The sequence below is a fragment of the Amblyomma maculatum genome, chromosome 6, assembly GCF_055883805.1.
Source record: "Amblyomma maculatum isolate TAMU_Amacu chromosome 6, ASM5588380v1, whole genome shotgun sequence".
NCBI classification, from domain to species: Eukaryota; Metazoa; Arthropoda; class Arachnida; order Ixodida; family Ixodidae; genus Amblyomma; species Amblyomma maculatum.
The window spans coordinates 63,100,420-63,122,240 of NC_139349.1; the positions used below are offsets into that span (position 1 = coordinate 63,100,420).

A 21,821-nucleotide genomic window follows, 5' to 3' on the forward strand; every position below is an offset into this window, starting at 1 on the left:
TATTACTATAGTCAAAATAAAATAAAATTTATGACAAAACAAATAATTTTTGTAATAAATATAGCGAAGCGTTTGTTTGATATATTACATCTTAAAAACATTAGTTGATAATTTTACCTGACGATGCTTTATCGGTTTTTCAGCTGTCTGTTGTAAACTTGCGCATGCGCGGTGGGGCCTTTTCTAGCAGGCCGAAATGTCTAAGCGAGGTATGTAGATTTGGAGTGTCTATAATCTAAATTAATCGATGTTCTCGTAGTTCCTAGTGCAATTATATATTTTAAGGTTATTCAATAATGCTTGTTTATGACACTTGCAAGCTTCATTTTCGCACTGAGCACCCATTTTTTATATGATTGTTCATCGGCAGCGCGCGTGTGGAATCAGTTTTGTATCGCTGCCGCGGTTCTCTTTTGTGTGAATGGAGCAGCAGTTTACAGACTAATTCCTGTGTTACTGCTTGCTATGCTGACTTAATAAAGTTGTTCTGGGGGGTTCTGTGGTTCGTGAAGTGTCGACGCCGTCATTAAGCGCTTGTCTCGCATCGTTCACAGGACGTGGTGGAGCCGCGGGAGCGAAATTCCGCATTTCGCTTGGTCTTCCCGTTGGGGCAGTCATTAACTGCGCCGACAACACAGGTACGCATTTCTTAATTGCTGTAATGAAGTGCGGCGCATATTAGTGCTACCTTAAAGTGACTATTGATGTGTCAACTGTTCCTCGCAGCGCCTTATGATATCGTGGACCTAAGTGTGCGCCGTGTAAAGTGCGCGAAGCCTTTTAATCAGACGATGTTAATAGTATTGATACTGTAAGCTGGAATAGGTTGGAACATGTGATTCCACCGTCACACGGGCAATCTCGGTGTCCATTGAGTGAATGGCCATTGAAATTTTCGAGGGTCATCACGGCAAATTTCCATGACCATTGAGTAGTAAGTAATTGTGAGGTCTTGATCCCTTTTGACTCGGGGGAGGCGTTTAAAGGAAAAGAGTAATACAGTGAGCATCCGACAGATGGTGTTAACCCAGTAAAAATAAACAGGATAAAACAAGGCGGATATCGCTCTAAATGCTATTAATAAATGAAAGTTCGTTGACGTTGAGAGAAGGGTATTCATATACCTCTCAGCACGGCATAACCCACAGGGAAGCAACGGCGGAACGACGACGGACGATATGCAATTGTCGCATTCATTTTGCACCAACAATGCTGCCACAGCTCGGCAGTGGTCTTTGCTATGTTCGTAGTTGCTTTTGTTAGAAGCACATGTAGGGCTGTTCTTTATCTCGATTGCCATAAAGTGTGGTAAAGGGCGAACATGAGCGAAACACTGCAGCACGCTGCACTGCCACAGAACAGCAGCTAGACACCCTACAACAGCGTCAGTTTCTTTACATCTGAATACTGCACATTCAATAGAGCGATCACTTCGACTTGTGAAAAACTAGTTGAACTGTATAATATAGTCCAAATAATTTAATCCAAAAGATGCTCTGTTCCGTTTGTCTTATTTTTTACCTTAGGGTGAGTGCGGGGCTGGTCTCAATGTTCCTTGTCATTCCTATGGTCATTCGTGAACCTCATTGAGTCATTGTCGATCAAGTTCAATTGCCATTGAAAACCGCCGTGTGGCAGTGGCCAATCCCTATTGAGTTCGATCTCCCATCGACTCAGTGGGCATTGAAACTTCCCATGTGACAGGTGTCAGTCGTTTGAGATTTAACTGCTTTGAGAATGTATCGTCCCCCAGAGCGTACCGTCGCCTGCGAAGTTGTGATGTATTCATACTCTCATTTTTCTGGCTGTGCAGGAGCAAAGAACCTTTACGTGATAGCCGTAAATGGAATCAAGGGTCGGCTTAACAGACTCCCAGCTGCTGGCGCTGGAGACATGATCGTGGCCACTGTCAAGAAGGGAAAGCCCGAGCTGAGGAAGAAAGGTATGTGCTTGTACCTTAATCAAAAACACAACTACGCGACATTGAGGGGCTGCATAAGACTATTGCTGTTGGTGTTCCATCTAGACGCTATCAGAAATTGTTCGGTTATTTCCACATCAGTCATTTCCCTATTAACTAAATCTGACAAAGTAAAACCATGCAGTAGGAACGACGATTTTCACTGGTCAATCGGATCTGGGTACCTTAATTGAAAGGAGAGCGAACAAGCTCTTCTCTGGCTCAATAGGTGCAAACAACTGTTAGTGATGCTACGCACTGGAACGTCTGGACGGAACTCTTGACAGAAGTAATGTTCGTTGCTCTTGGAGTTACGGCCTGAATGGCAATGTCACCAGTGATCAGTGGCAGCGTATCTATTTAAACCAAACCTGACAGCTTGAGATGCAAAAATTATCGGAGCAATCCGTGCTGCGATATATCATGATGCATGCTGTGATGGTATGTACTGGTGCTAGTCAGATCAAAACATTATGGAACATTTCAAACCAGTGGTTTGAAATGTGGTTTGAACATTTCAAACCAGAAAATGATATGTCTAGTATAGACAGAACTGCAATGCCAATAAATGCTGCATTGGGGTGGAATGCTAGAAACATTGGGAAAACATGCCTTGTTATCATACCTGCAAACTCTTCCGAATTTTTCGTAAAATGTAGGAATTTTGAAATTTTCAGGTTGGCAGGTATGCTCGTTATCAGATGTTCCAGAACAAGGCTTTAATAATATGTGTATTCTTATACAAACTAAAAGTCCCAAAGCTGCTGCTTTTGCATTTGTTACGCATCTGAAAACCATTCAAACATGTCTCGTTGCTTGAAAAGTTTTTATTTTCTGTTTTTAACAGTGCATTTGAGCATTTGTTGTATGTGTGCGAGTGGTAGTACAGTTGAATCCCGCTATAACGAAATTCACGGTGCACGAAAAAAAATTTGTTCTCGCGGAACTTCGTTATCGCAAAAATTTGACGTGAAACGCAGAAAGAATTGCCCAAGCAGCAGCAAAGGCGTTTAATGCCAAAAATCTGTAAGCTTGGTTTGCTTACGCTTCACGGCGAGCAACGCCGTCACGCGATTTTCGCACTCGGTCAGCAAACCCATTGCAACATCGTCGTCTCGGACAGCAACGAAATTCCTGATGACATCAAAAGCGTCCATCACCTGTACGGCAGTTGCCGCAGCCGGCGCTTCCTGTACGTCGTCGTCTTCTTCATCGGAAGAGTCCTTATCATTCCGGGCAGCTTTTATGATCTGCTCATCACTCACATCTTCGTGAACAACAACTCAAGCGTCAGCGCCGATGTATTCGTCGAGCTCGAGATTAGGCGGCACGGTTCCTATTTCTCCAGCGTTTTCCAGGCGGCCGCGATCCCCGGAGCCGGTGACGCCTCTTCGTCGTCGTCTGTAACGCCTGGTGTTAGGCCAGCAGAGTGTACGGGTCGACCTTCGGCAAATCCGGCGTGCCTGAAACAGTTCACAATTACTGAGCGCCCCAGTGTGCTCCAGGCAGCAGACAATCTGCAGTGCCACGTACAAGTCCACCTTCGTGTCTCGGCCGGTTTCAGTGTTAAAAAGCAGCCGCTGAATTAACCTCCCGCGGTAAGCGCGCTTCAGGCTAAGAATCACGCCCTGATCGAGAGGCTGTAAGACAGACGTGCAATTGGGAGGGAAAAACCACAGCTCCGTGTTAGTGAGCTTGACTTCGTCGGAGTGATGCGCTGAACAATTGTCCAAAAGCAAGCAAACTTTACGGCCCTGCCGCTTCATGTCGCGGTCGAATGCCATCATCCACTCGGTGAAAATAGCGCGGGTCATCCATGACTTGTTGTTCGCCTTGTACTGCACAGGTAGGCTACGAGTTCCCTTAAAACAGCGCGGCTTAGCACTTTTGCCTATGACTAACGGCAGACGCTTGTCCGAGCCATCCATGTTTGTGCAAAGCAGCACTGTGATGCGTTTTTTGCTGTGTTTGCCGCCGTGACAGCGCTGCCCCTTGAAGTCGAGCGTCCTAGCCGGCAACATCTCGTAGAATAGCCCGGTCTCGTCGGCGTTGTAAATGTCTGCAGGCGCGAAGTTGCTTAAAATTCCGGCCATGTTACTCGCCTTCCAAGCAGCTGCTCCGTCCACGTCTGCTGACATTGACTCGCCGCACAACACTTTTCCAACGATGTTATGGCGGGCCTTGAAATGGTTTAGCCAGCCAATGCTGGCTTTAAAATCATCAATGCCAAGTAGGCATGCATAGTTCAAGGCTTTCTGCTGGACGAGGCTTCCGGACAGGGGGACGTTGCTGGCTCGTGCTTCCACAAACCACGCATGCACTGCTTTGTCCAACTCTTCATGGAGGGGCCGCGTCACCTTTTTGTGCTTCGAGGATGTGCCTGAAGCAAGTGCCATTCTCACGCTGTCCTTATTGCCTAGAATCGTTGACAGCGAACTTGCAGGAATTCCGAAGTCTTCAGCAATTGCCGCTTTCTTCCTTCCGCTTTCTGCTTGGGCGATTATTTGAGCTTTTTGCTCAAGGGAAAGAGTTTTGCGTTTTTTCACTTGCGTTGCCATCGTGTCCTGCGGATGAAAACTCGTCGTTGTCGAAGAGAAAGGCAGCGAGTGAACAACGCGACCACGACACAAAGCCAAAATGGCGGAACTGCAATCACGTGATTTCATGCTTAATGTGGCTTTGGATTTGACTTGGACTTCTCGCCAATAAAACTAGTTTCGGTTTCGATTTTGAACGCGAAAATTTCGTTGAAGCGGAAACGCTCTGCAAAAATGGTTCGTTGTGCAGAGAAATTTAGGCCATTAATTCTTATAGGATACTCGCGGGGAATAAAAAATTATTCGTTGTCGTGGAAATTTCGTTGTGGCGGTATTCGTTGTGGCGGGATTCAACTGTACTCCTTTGTACAGCTGTTTATGCAACAGTTGAAAGTACTCGAGCAGCATGCTCAGTTACCTCTCAGTGACTCCTCTAGGGATCATTCACTCAAGCTACGTTGACAGCCATGTTGGGAAACTGCAACATTGGCACATGACAATAAGTATCTGAGCAAACTTTAGACACTTCTCATTGTCATTCTTAATCTGAGAAACACTGTTGTTGAGACTAGGATAAAGAAGAGAACAGATGTAGGCGGGAGTGCTTGCACAAGCACACAATGGGAAAAAAAAATATATATATTAGTGTCTACAATTTGCAGAACATTTCACATGCAGGAAGTCCACCCAGGGCTTGTACTGAAGCAATGCTGCAAGTCCAGAAAACAAGCATGTCGGGAATTGCCCCAGGCTGAAAATCATCCTTGACTTTTACTGCACTATGAATAGTATGTGAAGACAAGGAGTGGATTTGAAATCTCAGCATAGTTTCGGAAACGGGGTTCTCTGGCAGGTGTGTGTAAAGTTGTGCCGGTCATGGGCTTTCCTGCGTTTTGCATCAAATTCAGCGGTGGGAACACGGCCAAATACACTACATTTCCTAGATGCTGCTGAAAACGTTGGGTTCAATGAAATTCTGCCAAGCCTGTACCAAAACATCATTCCAGCAATATCGAGAGTGTCGGCACGTTTGAACACGTTTGGCCACTATTCAGTTCGTGCAGAAAAGTTTATGCTAACACGCAGGTTTCCTGGAAGAGTGCCTCGAATATTTTGCCTTGTGCATTGTCATTTTATGTAATGTGAAAGAGACTAGATGAAACACCCTCGGCCTTTGGAATTTTTTTACCTTTCTGACTAGTGGAAGCAGCTACGAAACGAAATTTTGCCTGTTACAAAGCTTGCTACATAATGCTCTTGGCTGTCCCCATCACAGTAGATGGCTTAATCTTCTGCAGAAACCATAGCGAACATTGCAGCCTGCGTTAGTGATACGTCATTGCATTGCTTGCAGGCCATGCAGTGATATCTCAGTGGCTTATGCTGCGATTTTGTCTTGGTCTTGTGTAGAGGGTCACCAGCTGTAGCTTTTACTTTAGTCATATTTTCAATTTTATTATCTATGTCAGATAGTACTTTGCAGTCCTGTTGTTAAATGATGCGAGAATTACATTGCAGCACCTGTACTGTATACAATGTCTGCCTTTTTTAGTCTTACAGATGAAATTGCATAGGGCATGATTGTTGTCATTGTAGTGGGCTCATTGCTGGAGGTGACTGCATATTTTGGTAAACCCCTCGCGTATATAGTGAGCACTACTACGTGGTAACTGCAAGTGCTAGGTAGTTGCTGTAGTTGTTCCTTTGTCTTATTTCAGTCATGCCAGCTGTTGTCATTCGGCAACGGAAACCATACCGGAGGAAGGATGGTGTATTCATCTACTTCGAAGACAACGCTGGTGTCATTGTTAACAACAAAGGAGAGATGAAGGGTGAGTATTCTGCATAAAGCGTCTTGCTGCTTGAATGTTTTACAACAGTGACAGCTGACGTAAAATATAGTTGATCAGTTACGAGTGGCAATGCCAGCTGGCTTTAAGAGGAGAGTTGGGTCTTAAAAATCAAAGCAAGAGTGTTGAAGGTTTTGTTCGACAGAAAATCTGGTGGTGTTGCCATTGAGAGTGGAAAATGACACACCCTTGACAGGAGTGCCAGCTGGCCTTTTGAATCTAACAATGCTAAAAACTATCTTGATTATGGCTGACAGCGCGCACTTGCGTCTATGGATGTATCGAAGGGCAGAAGGCCACACATGGACTTATGTCAAATTTTGACTTGCAAAAATTATCATTTTTTTCTCCTGTGTAATGATCCCTCCCCCTAAACTGATGTAAAGAAGAGGGCTCGTTACTTGAGTATGATACCGTATTTACTCACGCGTAACCCGCACCGAAATTTGGAAAAAATGCATTTAGAAATGTGAGGGTTACTTGCGAATTCTTTCTGGTGTGTGTGTGGAGGGGGGAGGGGGGGGGGTCGGCTTCACGGCAGTGCACAAGCTCCCTGTGTAGTCCGCGTTCCCTATCATCATTGATGCCTCTCAAGCCGATGAGGGACCAACAAAAGGCATAGCCAAATCCACATCCATAGAATGGTCTGGTTATTCTCTATGCCATTGGTCATGCTTTGATCAGCCAGCGGTTGTTGAACCTTTTGTCAGGTGCCATTTCAACACCCAGTCAACCCAGTTTGCACTGTTGGCTTGCTTTGCTTTGGCGCCATGAGTGCGACTCGGCGGCAGTTTTTCAGAGTGAAAGAGAATCTAAAGATTATAGCCACTGCTGAAGAAATAGGCAACAGAGCTGCAGCAAAACATGACGTCGAGTTATGCATTCGCGACTGGAGGAAGAGAAAAAAACTTCAAACAACGAACCAGGACGTGTGCGTTTCGTGGTCTGAAGAATGGCTTGTGCTCCCATTTCGAGACTCAGCTTGCCAAGTTCATTGAGGAGCAGAGGAGTCGTGGCCATGCTGTTTCGACAATGGTGGATCAAATGGGAGCCCTTAAGGGGGGACACCCCTCTTAAAACTTTTTTCCTTATTTATGGGTGGATCTGACTGAAACTTGCACCATTAATGTACTTTTGCATGCTGATTTCAAATATCTGATTAGTTTTCTTGTAGATGAAATAGCTTTCAAAATATTACCTAATTCATGTTCTTCGTTTGGAGGTGAGTTAATTACTAAACACTTTATGGCATGAGGAGAATAGCCCTGCCAGAGTGATCTAGAAGGATCATAGAGTGCCGCTAGTCATGAATTAACGTGGTAGAAGAATTTGAACCAAAGTTACAATAAGTCAAACTTTTATGAATAAAAGCCCAGGTTGGCACCTAAGATTGATAATTAATTCTGTAAATGTTGCCGCATAATAACTGTACATATTTTTGTCCTACGGCACTGTCGAAGGTTTTCTCTTTCTAACAAGACAAGAATGAGAGCTATAGCACAAATAGACTAAGAGATATCTCTCCTCCAAAATTGCAGCACCCTCAAAATTGCAGTTTTGAGAAAACGAGGAAAAACACTTCACAGCATGTAGGTGTAAATTATGTCAATGATTGATATGTCAACAAGATCAGAAACAGGTGGAAAGTGATCTGAAGCGAAAATTAATGGCCTATGCCAATTTGAGCCAAAGTTACGCAATAGGAAACGCTTGAAAGGAAAATTCCATTTGGGTACCGAAGACAACATAACCTTCTCAGCAAATTTTCTTTTGTCGTCACTGCATTTACCTTGGTTTCATGAGACTCGCAGGATTCCCTTTCTAGAAAAAAATTTTTTATAGCAATAGCAAGAACAGGACCAGAGATATTGATCTTTAAAAAATGCAACACTACCAAAATTGGGGGATTGTCGGAAGCACTCAAGCCTCACGGCATTTAATCAGGAAGGGCAACCTCAAAGACCTCATGCTATTAAAATGCACCAGGAGCATAGTCGGGGTGCATGCTGTCGCGGTGTTTTCTTTTTTCTGTTTTAGCAACGCCAAGCGAAGCCGCCCGCTTCTTTGCAGAACGTACGCTACGGTGCAAGTCCTTTTCTTCAGCTCTCCTGGACCCAGTTGCTGTCACATTTGTACTGCATTCTTGCAGAATTGCTGCTGCTGTATGCTTGCAGCCGGCATTGAAGCGCAGCACAGCTTCTGCTGTGGCTGCTTCCACAGCAAACAGTGATGAGTGCCGCTCTTTGTGGATCAAGGTCCAGATGACCGAGTGGAAGCTTTCGTTCGAGTTCTGGGTCTTCCCCCGAATGCACCTCTGCAGCAGGCTCTTCTCTGATAAACGACTATAAACAGGCAAAAGAGCATCAGCCACATCTCTTGGCAGACTGTAATTGTGCTTTGGTGCAGGCTCCTCTTTTGCCTTTGCAGCGTTGTGGCGGCACCATGACTTCTCACCGGTAGGACACAAACTGTGTTTGGGGCAGTCATCAGTAGATGTGATGTGGTAATATGTCGCCATCACAGCTCGCTGCATGGCATCCACATCACCTACATTTGATCGAAGCGCTCGGCCATAATATATTGCCAGCTTGTCAACTAGATCAGCTGTCAGCCTTCCTCTGCCGCCAAGACTTTGCTTCCCTGCACCCTTGTGTCTCTGCATGAGGTTGCGCAAAGCTGCTCCCATACGCTTGTGCACGTGATTTATGCAGTCCTCTTTGACTATTTCAATGTAGCCATAGATTGCAGCATCTTTAAGAGCACTGAACGTGCGACTGTCCCCATCGCATAGCATGGTTGTGTAGCGCATGTTGTGGCGCTGCAGAGATCTTTCAAACAGAATTTTGCCAGCCTCTACTTCCATTTGACCAGCCTTGGAGTTGGTGTTTTTTTTGGCACTGGTGGCGTGATTTCCAAAGTTCGTAGCCGTCAGTGTTTGGCTTGGGACCAATCTCGCAGCCCAGACAAAAGTTTTACAACACCACATAATCAAGCACGTAACCAGTGAAGAGTTCCACCACGGCACCGACGCCTATATGTGATGAGTGTCCGCGCGTCATCCATGTGCCGTCGTAGCACACGGCAATGTTCCCCCTATGCCCAAAACACAAGTCATCGTAGACCTTCGCCACTGCCTGCGCGGCTTGTGCCATAGCGGTCGTGGCGGCTCGGGTAGCAGCGGGTTGCAGTGTTCTTCAGATGCCGTTGAAACGTCTTGTGCATCCCGCGCCGCGACAACCCCATCGCCGAAAAGATATCGTTCATTGCTGTCTGGCCGTTACCGGTCGACAGCATTGCTCGACTAGCCAGAATATTCAGCTCAAAAGGATTGCACCTTTTCTCGCCGTCGACCCTCCGCGAGTTCCACTCGGCCGCAATCTCACCGCAGTTGTCGCACAGCACGATCAGTTTTACGGCGAGGCCATAGCTCCGGTCGCTGGTAATTAAACGCACGCATCCACGACACGTTTTGCACCGCACGGCATCCAGAAGGATATTCACAATGCTGAGGTCAATTACCGCATAGGAGGCTGTTCCGTCCGCATCTGACTCTGCGGACGCACCACTTGCATCGGCGAACAGCGCGGTCTTTCGTGCCGTCGCCGGCGTCGATACCAGTCTATCAAGCGTAGCCTGCTCACGGGCACTCACTTGAGTTATGTCACTGTTAGTGACAGGCGCGGTATCAATACGTACACGACTGCAGTCGGCACGAAGAACGGCGCCGTTGTCCAGCGGAATCGGAGAAGCGTCGCCGCCCGCAACGTGATCGTCACACAATCCCGCAGCACTGGCACTTGCTTCTTGCACAGTATGCAACGAAGTCGCATTCTTAACGCGTTTCTTTGGTTGCTTTCGCCCGAACTTGTGCAAAGAGCGGTACTTCTTCGCGCCTGGCATGACTCTCGCGTTGCACTAGCGTGGTCGGCAGAAAGACAAAATGGCGTCACTGGGAGTCCGCATTTCAGGGCTAGCTTGCCGGAACCAACCAAACGACGCCATTTTGATCACGTGCCTTAACCGGCCAATAGTAGCGCGCGCTGCATGCTATCTTTTTGTTTGTTTTTTATGGGGAAGGCGGAGCGCACAGGGTTGCTTTCCGGAAAAAAAAATAAGCCGAAAGCGCGCGCTTTCGAACGAGACCAAAATCGCCGCGGTGGAGCGCGTAGTTCTCATGCGCCGGGCGATCGAAATTGGGTGTCGTTTGTCCACAATTTAAAGGGCAGTGGGTGTGGTACTGCATTTTTTAATCGCTATAACTTCATAAATACGCGGGGTATAAGGATGAAAATTTGCGTGCAGATGCGGAATGGTGCGAGGAATACGAAAATGAAAAAATTGAAAATCCGATTTTCAGGCCGATTTTCGGTGCCAAAGAGCCGTGTCCCCCCTTAAGTTGGCCCAGGAAGCGAACATTCCACACGACATAGATTTTCAATGTGACGGCGAGCAACAGTGTGCCAGCGGCTTCCTGATGCTTAAAAAATTGTTGAACTTTCAATGTATGTCATCGGGCTTCGGAAGGAGCACAGCTATTTGCTGTCTCGGGTGGGAAATGCTGATCAGACCCCGGTGTATTTGAGGTGCCGACGACATGACTATGGAAAAAAGGGGTTCCAAATCGGTCAGTGTGCTGACCGGTGGAAATGCCAAGCTGCACAGCACAGTGATGTTATGTGCTTTGGTTGATGGGACGAAACTGCACCTGTAGGTATTATTTAAGCGCCTAGCACACCACTGCCCCCTGGAATCGTGCGTGCGGAAGAAAATTCCTGGACGAACAGTGTCCTAGTCACACATCTGGAAATGAAGACCAGGTGCCTTGCTGGCACGCCACTCGATGCTCGTGCTGGATTCCTTTTGAAGCCACTGCACTGATGTGGTGAAGGCTCGCCTCGCTACCAGCCTCGTTGTGATACCTGGCGGCATGACGTCCATGCTACAGCCACTTGACGTATGCTTGAACAAGCCGTTCAAGCCAAATGGGAAGCGGCTATATGCCCACTGGAGGGCCGATGGTCTTACGTCCTCACGCCAGCGGGATGCGTGCGAAGGCCCGATATTCCGCTGCTCTGCCAGTGGATTGTGGACGCGTGGAAAGTGATACCGACGGACTTGGTGCGTAAGAACTTCAAGAAATGTGCAATCGGTAACAGCTTGGATTGTTCCGAGAACAACTACATTTTTGAGAGTGGCAGTGAGAGCTGCGACGATTGAGAATCTGATAACCAGTGACATTATGGCGGTCGTTTGAATAAATGCTCGGAAAACGAAATGATCAGAGTGTGCAGTTGTTAGTGCTCTTTCTTTTTTGATAAACGTGCGGGTTGTACATTAAACTTTTTTTTTTTCTGCCGTTCATATTTGGGGTGCGGTTTATATGCAGGGGTGGGCTATAGACGATTTTACAAAGAGGTGAAGAATGCTGCCATATTGGAGAACTGGGCTGCTCTCGCAGCACAGGAAAGTGTTGACAACTTCCCCCCTTAAGGGGAGACACTGGTCTTAAAATGAAAATTTTTATTTTTAGAGATATAATAACGAAATTGGGTGTGTATATGTATTTCTTCCTCCTGTTTTCAAAAATGTAATTAGTTTTACTCTATCTCAATTAGTTCTAATGTTATTGGGAAATAACCAAAGCCTAATTTGGTAATTTCTTACGGGTCGTTAGGACAGTTTCCCTCAATATTTTTTCGTTCCGATTAAAATGTAGTTGTAGCCAAAGACCTGCCATGTGGAGCTATGCTATTTATATTATCATTGATGTACATCACAGTATAAAAATATTCAATTATGTAGATGCCCCACAATTCGAAAATATAATTAGCTGACATTATTGTTCAATAAATTTGATATGTTCAACTTAGCAATATAAAAATAGCATAGCTCCACAGTTCAAACCTTTCTGAATTCAATGGTATAAGATTTATTAAAATTGCACCACGAAAACCCAATGAAAAGTTCCGTAAGGCTAGTCATGTCACCAAAAAACATGAAGCTGAGAAAAACTCATTTGAAGTTTTGACACTGAGTGCAGAAAATATTGGGAAGAATCTTCGACAACGGATGTTACTCAGATGTTCCCTATCAGTTTCCCTACAAAACAAAACAAAAAGTGTCTTATTCCATCCAAGGAAACATTTTAAAAAAAATGTCGAATGTGTAAGTGTGATGAAATTATAGAGGTTACTTTCGAGAAGTTAGGGGTTGACTTTTTTTTTTTTTTTTTTTTGAGGTGAAAGTGAGGACCGGAGCCAAGGTGACGAGAGCTCCACCAGGCAAACAGTTGGGGAAGAGAACTGCTTCGCTTATTCTTGGGGAAGAGAACTGCTTCTGTTCGAAATCGCAGTTTTCGCAGACAAGCAGAAGCTTTACAGCAAGGCCGTGCTCCTTATCTGTTGCCTTGCTCAAACGCAGACTTCCTGCGCCGCAGGTTCCGCACTTCGCTTGCGCGAAAAAATTGTTCAAAACCTTCAAGTCCACAATCACGAACTGGGTACCGGCATCAGCTGTCTGGTAATCCGCACTGACGCCAAGAAGGTCAAACTTGCGCTGGGTTGCCGACTTTTCCGACAGAACGGACTTTGCTTGCGTCGATCGCTCAACACGCTGCGCCTGCTCGGTCGACGAATAGTACACAGTATCAACACGAAGTGTACCACGATCCGAGATACGATTCGTGCTGCAACTTGGTCCCGCGGTGTCGTCATCGGGCAGCGTGCTTGATGTACCCGGCGGATCCAACGAGTCCGGCACTGCAGGCCCCGGCGACGCACTGGTGGCCGCTGCCTGCTGTTTTTTGTTCCACGAACGTTTCTTCCGGCTTCCAAAAGCTCATTGCGTGCTCGGTTTCAATCGACTGTCTCCCGGCATCTCGATCGCAAAGAGAAACTCCCGGCACAAGGCGGAAACACGGCGTGTAGAGAAACACGAGCGCAAAAACAGACGTGCACGAAGCGACAGCCACAGCGGCGAACGCAAGAGAAAGAAAAAAAAAAAAATGACGTAGACGGTCACACCAGCCAATGGGAGGCGCAGAACGGCGCGCGCGCGAAGCGCGCCGCGTGCGAGTCAATCAGCGACCCGAAAACGGCCTTCGGGAAACCGGCCCGAACCGCCGCTCGGCTTGAGCGACGCCATTTTGAGATAGCTCAAATTGCGCACAAAGAAACCAGCTTCAAAACAAGCCCAAGATGGCGGCGATCGGCCGGCTGCAACGCCGGCGGCGCGCGCGGGAAGTTCGAACAAAGTCTCGCTTTTCGGGGCCATTTCGTCGCTGCCGTGGTGTTTTGAAAGCCGATTTTATCGCATTTCTCGACCGAATTCAGCGTTAATCATTTTACTGTAGATGCTCGAAAGGATAAACCTTCCGAAAATGAGTTTTTCCCAAAATCGACTTTTTGACCATATTTGACCGTTTTAAGACCCGCGTCTCCCCTTAAGGGGGGGATGAGGGGATCAGAACTAACTTTCTTGTTTCTCCACAGAATGGGCTGAAATTTGGTACACAAACTGTAGATTGCAATAGAAAGATAAATATAAAGTTTCATAATGATATTCTAATTAGTTTTTGTTTTATTATAATTTATGTGTTAGCTGCTTGTGGAAAGCCTGGCATAACAACAAAACATGGTAGGGAGCCAGGAATACTTTCCATGCTTGCCCAAATGTCTAATCTACGGCAAGAAAGTGTTAGATTTTTATTTTCATGCGCTAATTTTTTTACTAAGCATGACATGCACATGACTGCATCACTCCATACTCCATAGAGCCATGCACTTATTGTGAAATAATAAAAAAATGGAAAGATAAACATTTTAAGACTTTCTTTGTGTGCAGCAGAGTTTGTGGACTGCAGCAAAACAAACTGGATCAAAATCGGTTTATGCATTGTGCTATGCTTTCCACGAGCAAGATGATCGACAAAAAAAGTACAATTGAGAAAACAGCCAGAGAACTTTTGCAAGCACTGCAGATTTATTAGAAAGCACCAGGGCTGTAATATTTCACATAACTGCTGTCAGGCATCTTCTTGTACCTCTGGCCTCTTTGTTTGGTGCAATTTGGATGCCCTCTTCAAACGTTCTTGAACCTTTTTTTAAGCCCTATGGATGGCAAGGGCACCAGGGCGCACACTCAAGGTAGCACACATTTCTGAGTAGGCTCTTTGGCTACCCGAATCGTACCTCATAACTGCTTGGACACACAGTTTTAGCAAGCAAAGTGCACCATGGGAACCTGCACAAGAATAAACTCGCTGTCACAAGAAGCCAAAATTTGTTCTTCGCTTTGCTGGTCCATCAAACTCAACTTACGTTCAGTTGCGGACACTGCGCGAAGGAGGTTGCAAACGCCGCTGCCGTCATCACCGATACAAAATGCGGCTCGTGGCATGTCTGAATGGTGCGACAGTCGGCCGACGATTCGTCCGGTGAATTTTCGGTCATCACATTGCAGCTCGTCGACTGCTGGGGCTCATTCGCAGTCTGCGTGTCCATGTCGCACGATGCGTCTCTGCCGGCTATAGTGACCTTCAACCAGCGTCGCCTGCACCGACGCGATCTTGGCTACTGATTTGCGCGGCCGTGCGAGAGCTTCCGCTGGTGCGTCTTTCGTCGACTGGGTTATCGGCGTTGATGGCACAAGGCGATTACCAGTTTCGCTGTTGCTGTCATACGGTGCGAGATAGCATGGAACGTTGTTCGCATGTTCAGTCGGGTGCTCCGCTTCTCGTGCTGGCCGCCGTCTTTTTCTCGCCGTAGGAGGCTTGCGCTTCTGTTTTACGAAGGCGTGCTTCGTCGAAAATTCATTTTCAAACGAGCAACAATCCATCTGTATCGTGGGAGTAGCAGAAAGTCAGAATTCACGTGCCAAATAAACAAGCCTACATGGTTTGTGAAGCAGACACCATGACAGCGTCCCACTGCGGTTGCCAGTCTGCCCGGTGCCGCTGCAGCAGCCAATGGGTAGACGCCTTTCAACACTGCAACCAATCAAAGGCGCACTTTCATCGTAGGGCCCGTGTGACCACCTCCGGCAGACCCGCCCTTCTTTTGTGTTTGTGCGATTGTTACAAGATGGCGACGACCAAAGAATTCAGAGACGAGCTTTCGAACGATCCAAGATGGCGGCGCTCGGTGGCGGGAAAGACGAGATACGGTTCTGTGAACTGCGGTGATTTTGCGTGATTTAAAGCTGTTTTCTGTCCCTGTGCAGTGGCAAATTATTTTTTTTTTCGGGTACTTTTAATGCGTTTTCAGCCAGACCATTTTGATACAACGTAGATTAGGTGTTGCAGATACCAAAACGGGTGGTTTTTGCGATCTGATCCCCGCATCCCCCCTTAACAGCCCAGTCAAACCGGTTTCTCCAAGGGTCGTAAAATGGTCTATACGTGAGTAAATACAGTATGCAAGCTTTTCTGAAGAGTAGAAACCTTGCTGCAGGCAAATTGCTAAAATGCATATTGTTTGTTTCTCTTGACATCAAGGAATGCAATTAGAGTGAAATTGTCAATGTGCCTAGAATTGAACTAGTGTATAATTTGTTATTGGGTATACAGTCGCCGACCGTTTTTTCGGACTTGAAGGGACCCGAAAAATGGTCCGAATAATCGAACAGTCCGAAAAATCCGTGAAGCACAAAAAATCACTTTATTCAGAGGAAATTGGCTTAAAAAAGTCGCCGATTTTACCTTGCGGCAAATTTCTTTTGCTGGCGACGATTTGCGCTTGTATTTGCGCCAAAGTTGTCGTTTCACTGTACACGCTAGACAGCAAGTTCACAGCGTTCGTAATTTGTGCAAGCGATGGCTGTGGTAGGCCGCCCGAGTCGTCGTCGGAGTCCGACTCGTCTTCAGGTTGAAGAACCTGGCGTACAAATGAGGCACTTTTCGTTCAGAGCGGTGGAACCGCCGGACGCAATCACAAAACGGCCAAAGGATTGACGGCGCGCCACTCGGTTGACGCGGTCGGAGAAACTCGTGTGACAACACGGCGGACGTATGAGACAAAGCACAAAGAGATAGCTGCCCGCGTCAGCGTTGGCGACAAAAGCAGGTTGACGGCGATGACAATCCGACTGCCACCTCGAAGTGGCAGAGATTGCAGGGGCCTCTCCTGGCAAAAATGGGGCACCGAAACCATGTCAAGCCAATCCAACTGCAGAGCCAATCCACCTCAATCCAAGATGGCGCTTGTTGCGCCGGCGAAAAGCCGATAAGATGGCAGATTTTGGCCTGCAGGGGACTGAAATTAGTCCGAAAAATCGAACTTTCGGACTTTTAAAGTCCGAAATATCCGTCGCGAATATGTATGCGCTTCTATGGGGTGACTGACGGCGCCTCACTGAAGTCCGAAATATCCTACAAGTCTGAATTATTGGAGTCTGAATTACCCGTCGGCTACTGTAATAGTATTTCCCTGTCACATGGCCACTTTCAAAGGCCATTGAGTTGAGAGCCTTCAGTATTCTCAGTCACAACCAAACTCGGTGTTGTGCTGATGCTACATGCCAAACTTCATAGTCATTTGTAAATTATTTGTAAATAAATGAATTAGTTCGAGGGCATTTGAAATGCTCATATGACAGGGGTATCAAGCGTGCCTCTTTGACCCGCTAGGGAGACTCGTGGTTTTTCAGTAAGCTTTCCTATTGTGCAACCGCAGCCCTATATCTCCTGATAAGTTGCCTCCAGCTGCAACTTAATCGCTAACGTCACTATAATTGGCTGCACTAGCACCATGGGCATCGTAAGATGTGTTCTTGATCTATGATCAAAACCTAGTCAAGCCGTCCGTGCTAGCCAGGGCTGATTGCAGTTTGTGGGGTGCTAGGTCAGATGGTATTTTACATTGACATCAAAAGAAACGAATAGCATACATTTTGGCAAGTTGCTTGAATCAAGAAAAGCTCTTCACAAAAGCTTGCATATTACATAACACATTGCATAAATGCACAAGGAATTGTTTTGTCAGAATACATCACGTTTAGAATCTACATACTAAAATAATTTTCTCTGAAAATGTCATAATTTTGACGTCATCAATAAAAGTATTTTCCAAGACCCTACTCAGACCTAAGTGTAAAAAAATCGAGAGGATGCTTGAAGGGGGACACCACTCATTGAAATGAAAATTTTTCTGAAAAATTTCTCTTGTTGTTCATCATGCTTCCAAACTCTCGAATGAGTATTTTGGCCTGTTTATAAATTCGACATCAGTGTGCACTTAGTTCCGCGCAAGGACAGCGGATTTTGTGCTTGCTGTGCTTTGTAGCCGCTTTTCTAAGCACGCGATCATTGACACCTTGGTCTTGCTGGAAAGAGTGGGTTTTGTTCAATTTTGTGCCACAAATACCTTCTCTGACTAGATGGGAACGTTAGAATCCTGGCAGATTCAAGTACCAACATGCAACCCTATTTATTGAGCTAGTGCGTGTGACAAAAAAAAATGTGCAGTTTGTGGGCATGGGCACCGCAACGACGCATTGGTGTGAACTTCTGTGATTTAACACTGAGGTTCACCTCGAGACGCTAGTTTGACAGAAAGAAGAAACAATCTAACTTCAAGAAGCGTTCCATTCCTTCAAGGGCACTGCTGATAGCCTCCAGCGGCTAGTGATACCAAAGCTGCAGACCATGAAGCGGACAGTGCAGAAGTAGGCCTAGCAAGGTCACATAGTGAAAGTGCTCTGGAGAGTGGTCGCATTTGACCTGACACTGCAGTGGTGCAGCAGCATGCGGACTGGGTGCACAGTGCTTGGTTCAGCGCCAGCAATAATGCGAAAGGTGGATATCGTCTCTCACGCTGACAGTGTTGTGGTCACTTCACTCGACACCAAGACTGGCTTCATTCTTAGCACTCTGTGAACGTGCTGATGTGTGTCGTGCGGCGGTACTGTCATGGTAGGAGCACAGTAACAAGGAGAACAGTATAACCTTAACTGAAAAGAGCGTAATTATCCCTCGTGAAGAAAGCGCACGCGAATACAACCACAGAAATCCATTCTATCCGTGGGTGGCAGTGAGGTGGTCTGGCGGCTAGCAGTGCAGCTTGAAAGGCACCTAAGCCGGCTTCCAAATGCTCTATAAGGCCTCGTATTGGGGCGAACAGGTAAAACATTGCCTAGGGTGCATATGCCTTTTCTGAAACAGTATGGACTGTGTTCAGCATTCTTGTTGCTTGCATTGAACGCTGTCTCGGAAGTGATACCAAAAGTATATCATTATCAGACCATGCAAGGACAGTATTAACTGAACTGTTCATGTCTCTCCAAACATTCTAAAAATGAGTGCGACCCTTAAGTGCCTGCTCGGGGATTGAGTGGCGCTGGCCTTGGCAGTAGTGTAACTGATGGAGCAAGTTATGGAGTAGAGTGGCTGAGGGCGCTCTGCATGTTTATGGTTCAGACATTTTCACAGGGATGCTCAAATTTCACATTGGGTATCGCAGTCTCTCCCGATCATTGCAGCCTGTGCTCAGTGCAAGGCACTAGTTCATATTGTGGGAAGTGCCAGTAACTTGAGAACGTAACAGCAGGCCATAACATAGCTGTGCATTGACGTCAGTTGGCCAGTAATGTGACAGTGGAAGGACCTGCGCATAGAGGACACAATGCATGTGCAGCGCTTTTGAAGGTGTGATGTTGATGGTAGTTTTTGTTGCTCTTGGTGAATTGCCTGGAAAGTATGACTTTTTTTCTCCATCTCAGGGTCGGCTATTACTGGACCAGTGGCAAAGGAGTGTGCAGACTTGTGGCCCAGGATTGCTTCCAATGCCAGCAGCATTGCCTAATGTGTGACGGTCAGGAAAAATAAAAAAAAAAGCCTATTCCTTGCCTAATTTTTCTTATTGTCCGGCGTTATTGTGATTCACTGTGCCTGCTGTTCGCACACGTTGGTGTATCTGCCAATTCAGAATAGAAGTTACTTAGGTATCATGTGCATAGCCTTCAAGTTAACTTTAACGAGACACTGCAGTCAAGTGTATTGAATGCCCTGTAAGTTTACTCTTCTGCTTGAAAATGCTTTATGTTCGTGTGGTTCTGTTCATTCTGTTCATTTCTACAAAGAATAGTTAAGCACGCAGTTTGAACAGGCACGAAGTGGTGGCTTCAACGCCCCTTAGCCAAATAGCAGTGCATGTTGGCCGACTCCTCATTGCGGTTGCCGCGCATCGCGTCTGAGGATGCTTGCCTCCTGGCTTGCTACGGTGAATGCCAGATCTAGGCAGGGCTGGCTCGTTAGGAGACCCAGTCAAGGTGCAGACGTTTAACCTAATTCGAAACACTTCATTCAAGATCATGTACCTGGGCCAGATGCCAACTGGCAAAGTCAAGTTGATGCGTATGTTCAAGTCCTGCAAGAAGCAGCAGTGATGTGTGGAAAGGCGTGCCATTTCTATCCAGCTTCCAGTGCATCTAATGCACTCTGTTTTGGTGTATTGATAGTTTAGGCTTTTTGCAGAGAAAGTTTTTCATTTCACCGCAGGGCTTTATAAAATGAGTTTTAAAGTGGTGGATTAAAGACTCCTGTTCACTGGAAAAGGTTGCATTTGCGTTGTGTGAAGAAAAAGATAGTGATGGATGTCTGGAGTAAAAGTAAAGTTGGACGTGTAGTGAAAATCGAATGTTGGCACATTCTTTGAGTGACTAAATATAGTTTTATGTAGAGAAAACTTTCTGTGCATTCCAGTTAAGGTTTGAAATTGCCATGTCTCCTACCAAGTGCACCATTGCTTAGGCCACAAAGGCACGCTTGTTATGGCTTTGGTATAAGAAGCTGTATATGTGTGTTGTATAATCTTTTGTATAAAGTATAACAAGTAATAAAGTACTGATACAGAAGCGTAGTGATTAAACGAGTAGGAAGTGCATGATGGCATTTATCCTCTTGGCTTGGCATATATGTAGTGGATGGTGGCCACTGCATGGAGCGCACTCGTGATCTGATGGAAATGACTGCCTCACACAGACAGGGTGGGAGCAGGATGAAGTTTACCGTTGGAACTAGGGTACCTTCCAGGTGGAAAGGTGGTGGATTCGGTGTTCTCTGTTCAGGGACGGCTTTTTCAGTGAGTTCGTTTGATGGAAGCACCCTTAATGCAGAGATGAAGTGCTTCCTTAAGAAACTGATGCCAGTCTGACAGCTTCGAACTCCTTTCTAGCACTAACAATCCAACTCTGTTAAACTGTTCGTAAATTTATTCAACTATAATAGAAGTGTTTTCACTGTCAGAGCAAAAAAAGTTGCTTGTGCCTCGCTGGTTGCCATAGCAACTGTGATGCCTATGTTAAAATAGTCGTGGGCAATAAGCTCCAATGCAGCCTGTGTAGTACGAACTTGTGTATTTTCGACCTACTACACACGGGCAGAAAAAATACAGGCTGTTTAACTCTGTTAATCATGGAATATTGTGCAACAGCAGGGCGTTCTGACAGGATTGCATTTGCTATGTCACAGTTATTAAACGTTATTTTCCTGTGTTAATCAGGTGGCTATGCTTCCAGAATGTGCTTCTGAGAGGCGGTCTTAAAGTAATGCTTTTATTGGCAATGGCGTTGGATAGGAATCTTACTTTGTAACATAGTTTGCAAAGCACAATTTTGTGGTCAGTAAAGCAGGCATATTGGAGGTTGATGTGTTTCAGACAATAATTGGTTTTCAGGAAAGGAAAGACTCGGTACCTGTCACGTTCAGTAGACACCTAAAATCGGCTTCAGACATTGGGTTTTTGGGAGAATGTGGGTAGTAGTGCTGCAGCACTAAAGCTTTATTAATACGTAGGAATACAAGGCGTGCAGGCCCCGGGTCCCCGCACGAGCCCACTGCAACTGCCAGTGGTGGTCTGCACGGCCGGGTCCTATAAGCGCAGCACAGTCTCTCAGTCCTCCCAGGTCTTGAAGTACCCTAGGCCCTGCGGAGAGTCCACCGGGCACAAAGAGAGGATGTGGAGGGAAGAGGCAAAGGGTTCTTGGCACGGTACAGGCAGAAGTGGGGAAGGAGGGATAGGGTAAGGGGTGAGGGAAGAGTATGTGTTTGCAGTCTGCACCATAGTGTTGCGTATATTGTCTAGGAAGGGGTGCGTGTATGCGCTCTTTCGTGAATCCCGGATTAGGGCCACCTGAGCTACCTTTGGATAAAAGGTTGGCAGCCTCGTTTCTGGGATTCCCGAAGTGCGCGGGCACCCTTATAAGCTCCACATGGCAGGGTGGAGGTGCATCAGTTTATCCCAGTAAGCTAAATGCAGAGACATGTACTCGATCTCGTGCATTGGATTTAGAATTGCAGTTTTCGAGTCTATTAAAATGTACTGGGCTTCCATGTGAGTTATGGCAATGGCGGCCGGCTTCCTCTGCAGCTTCTGATGAGGCTTCTGGGGAGGGAGAGGTAATGTGATGAGGAATCCACAGCTGCTAGCGCTTCATCATATCCGTGCATGCAGCATCTAAGACTCGCCGCCATATTGGTGG

General features: G+C 46.4%; 1 protein-coding gene across 1 annotated transcript; it reads left to right on the plus strand.

Moving 5' to 3' along the window:
* Positions 1-111: 111 nt before the first annotated feature.
* On the plus strand, positions 112-20,195 carry RpL23 (ribosomal protein L23). Its single transcript, XM_084606820.1, has 5 exons — positions 112-209; positions 555-638; positions 1,814-1,942; positions 6,216-6,329; positions 19,062-20,195. The coding sequence occupies exons 1-5, from the start codon at positions 197-199 to the stop codon at positions 19,142-19,144; spliced, it is 423 nt and encodes a 140-aa protein (XP_084462946.1). The 5' UTR covers positions 112-196; the 3' UTR covers positions 19,145-20,195.
* The last annotated feature ends 1,626 nt before the right edge of the window (positions 20,196-21,821 follow it).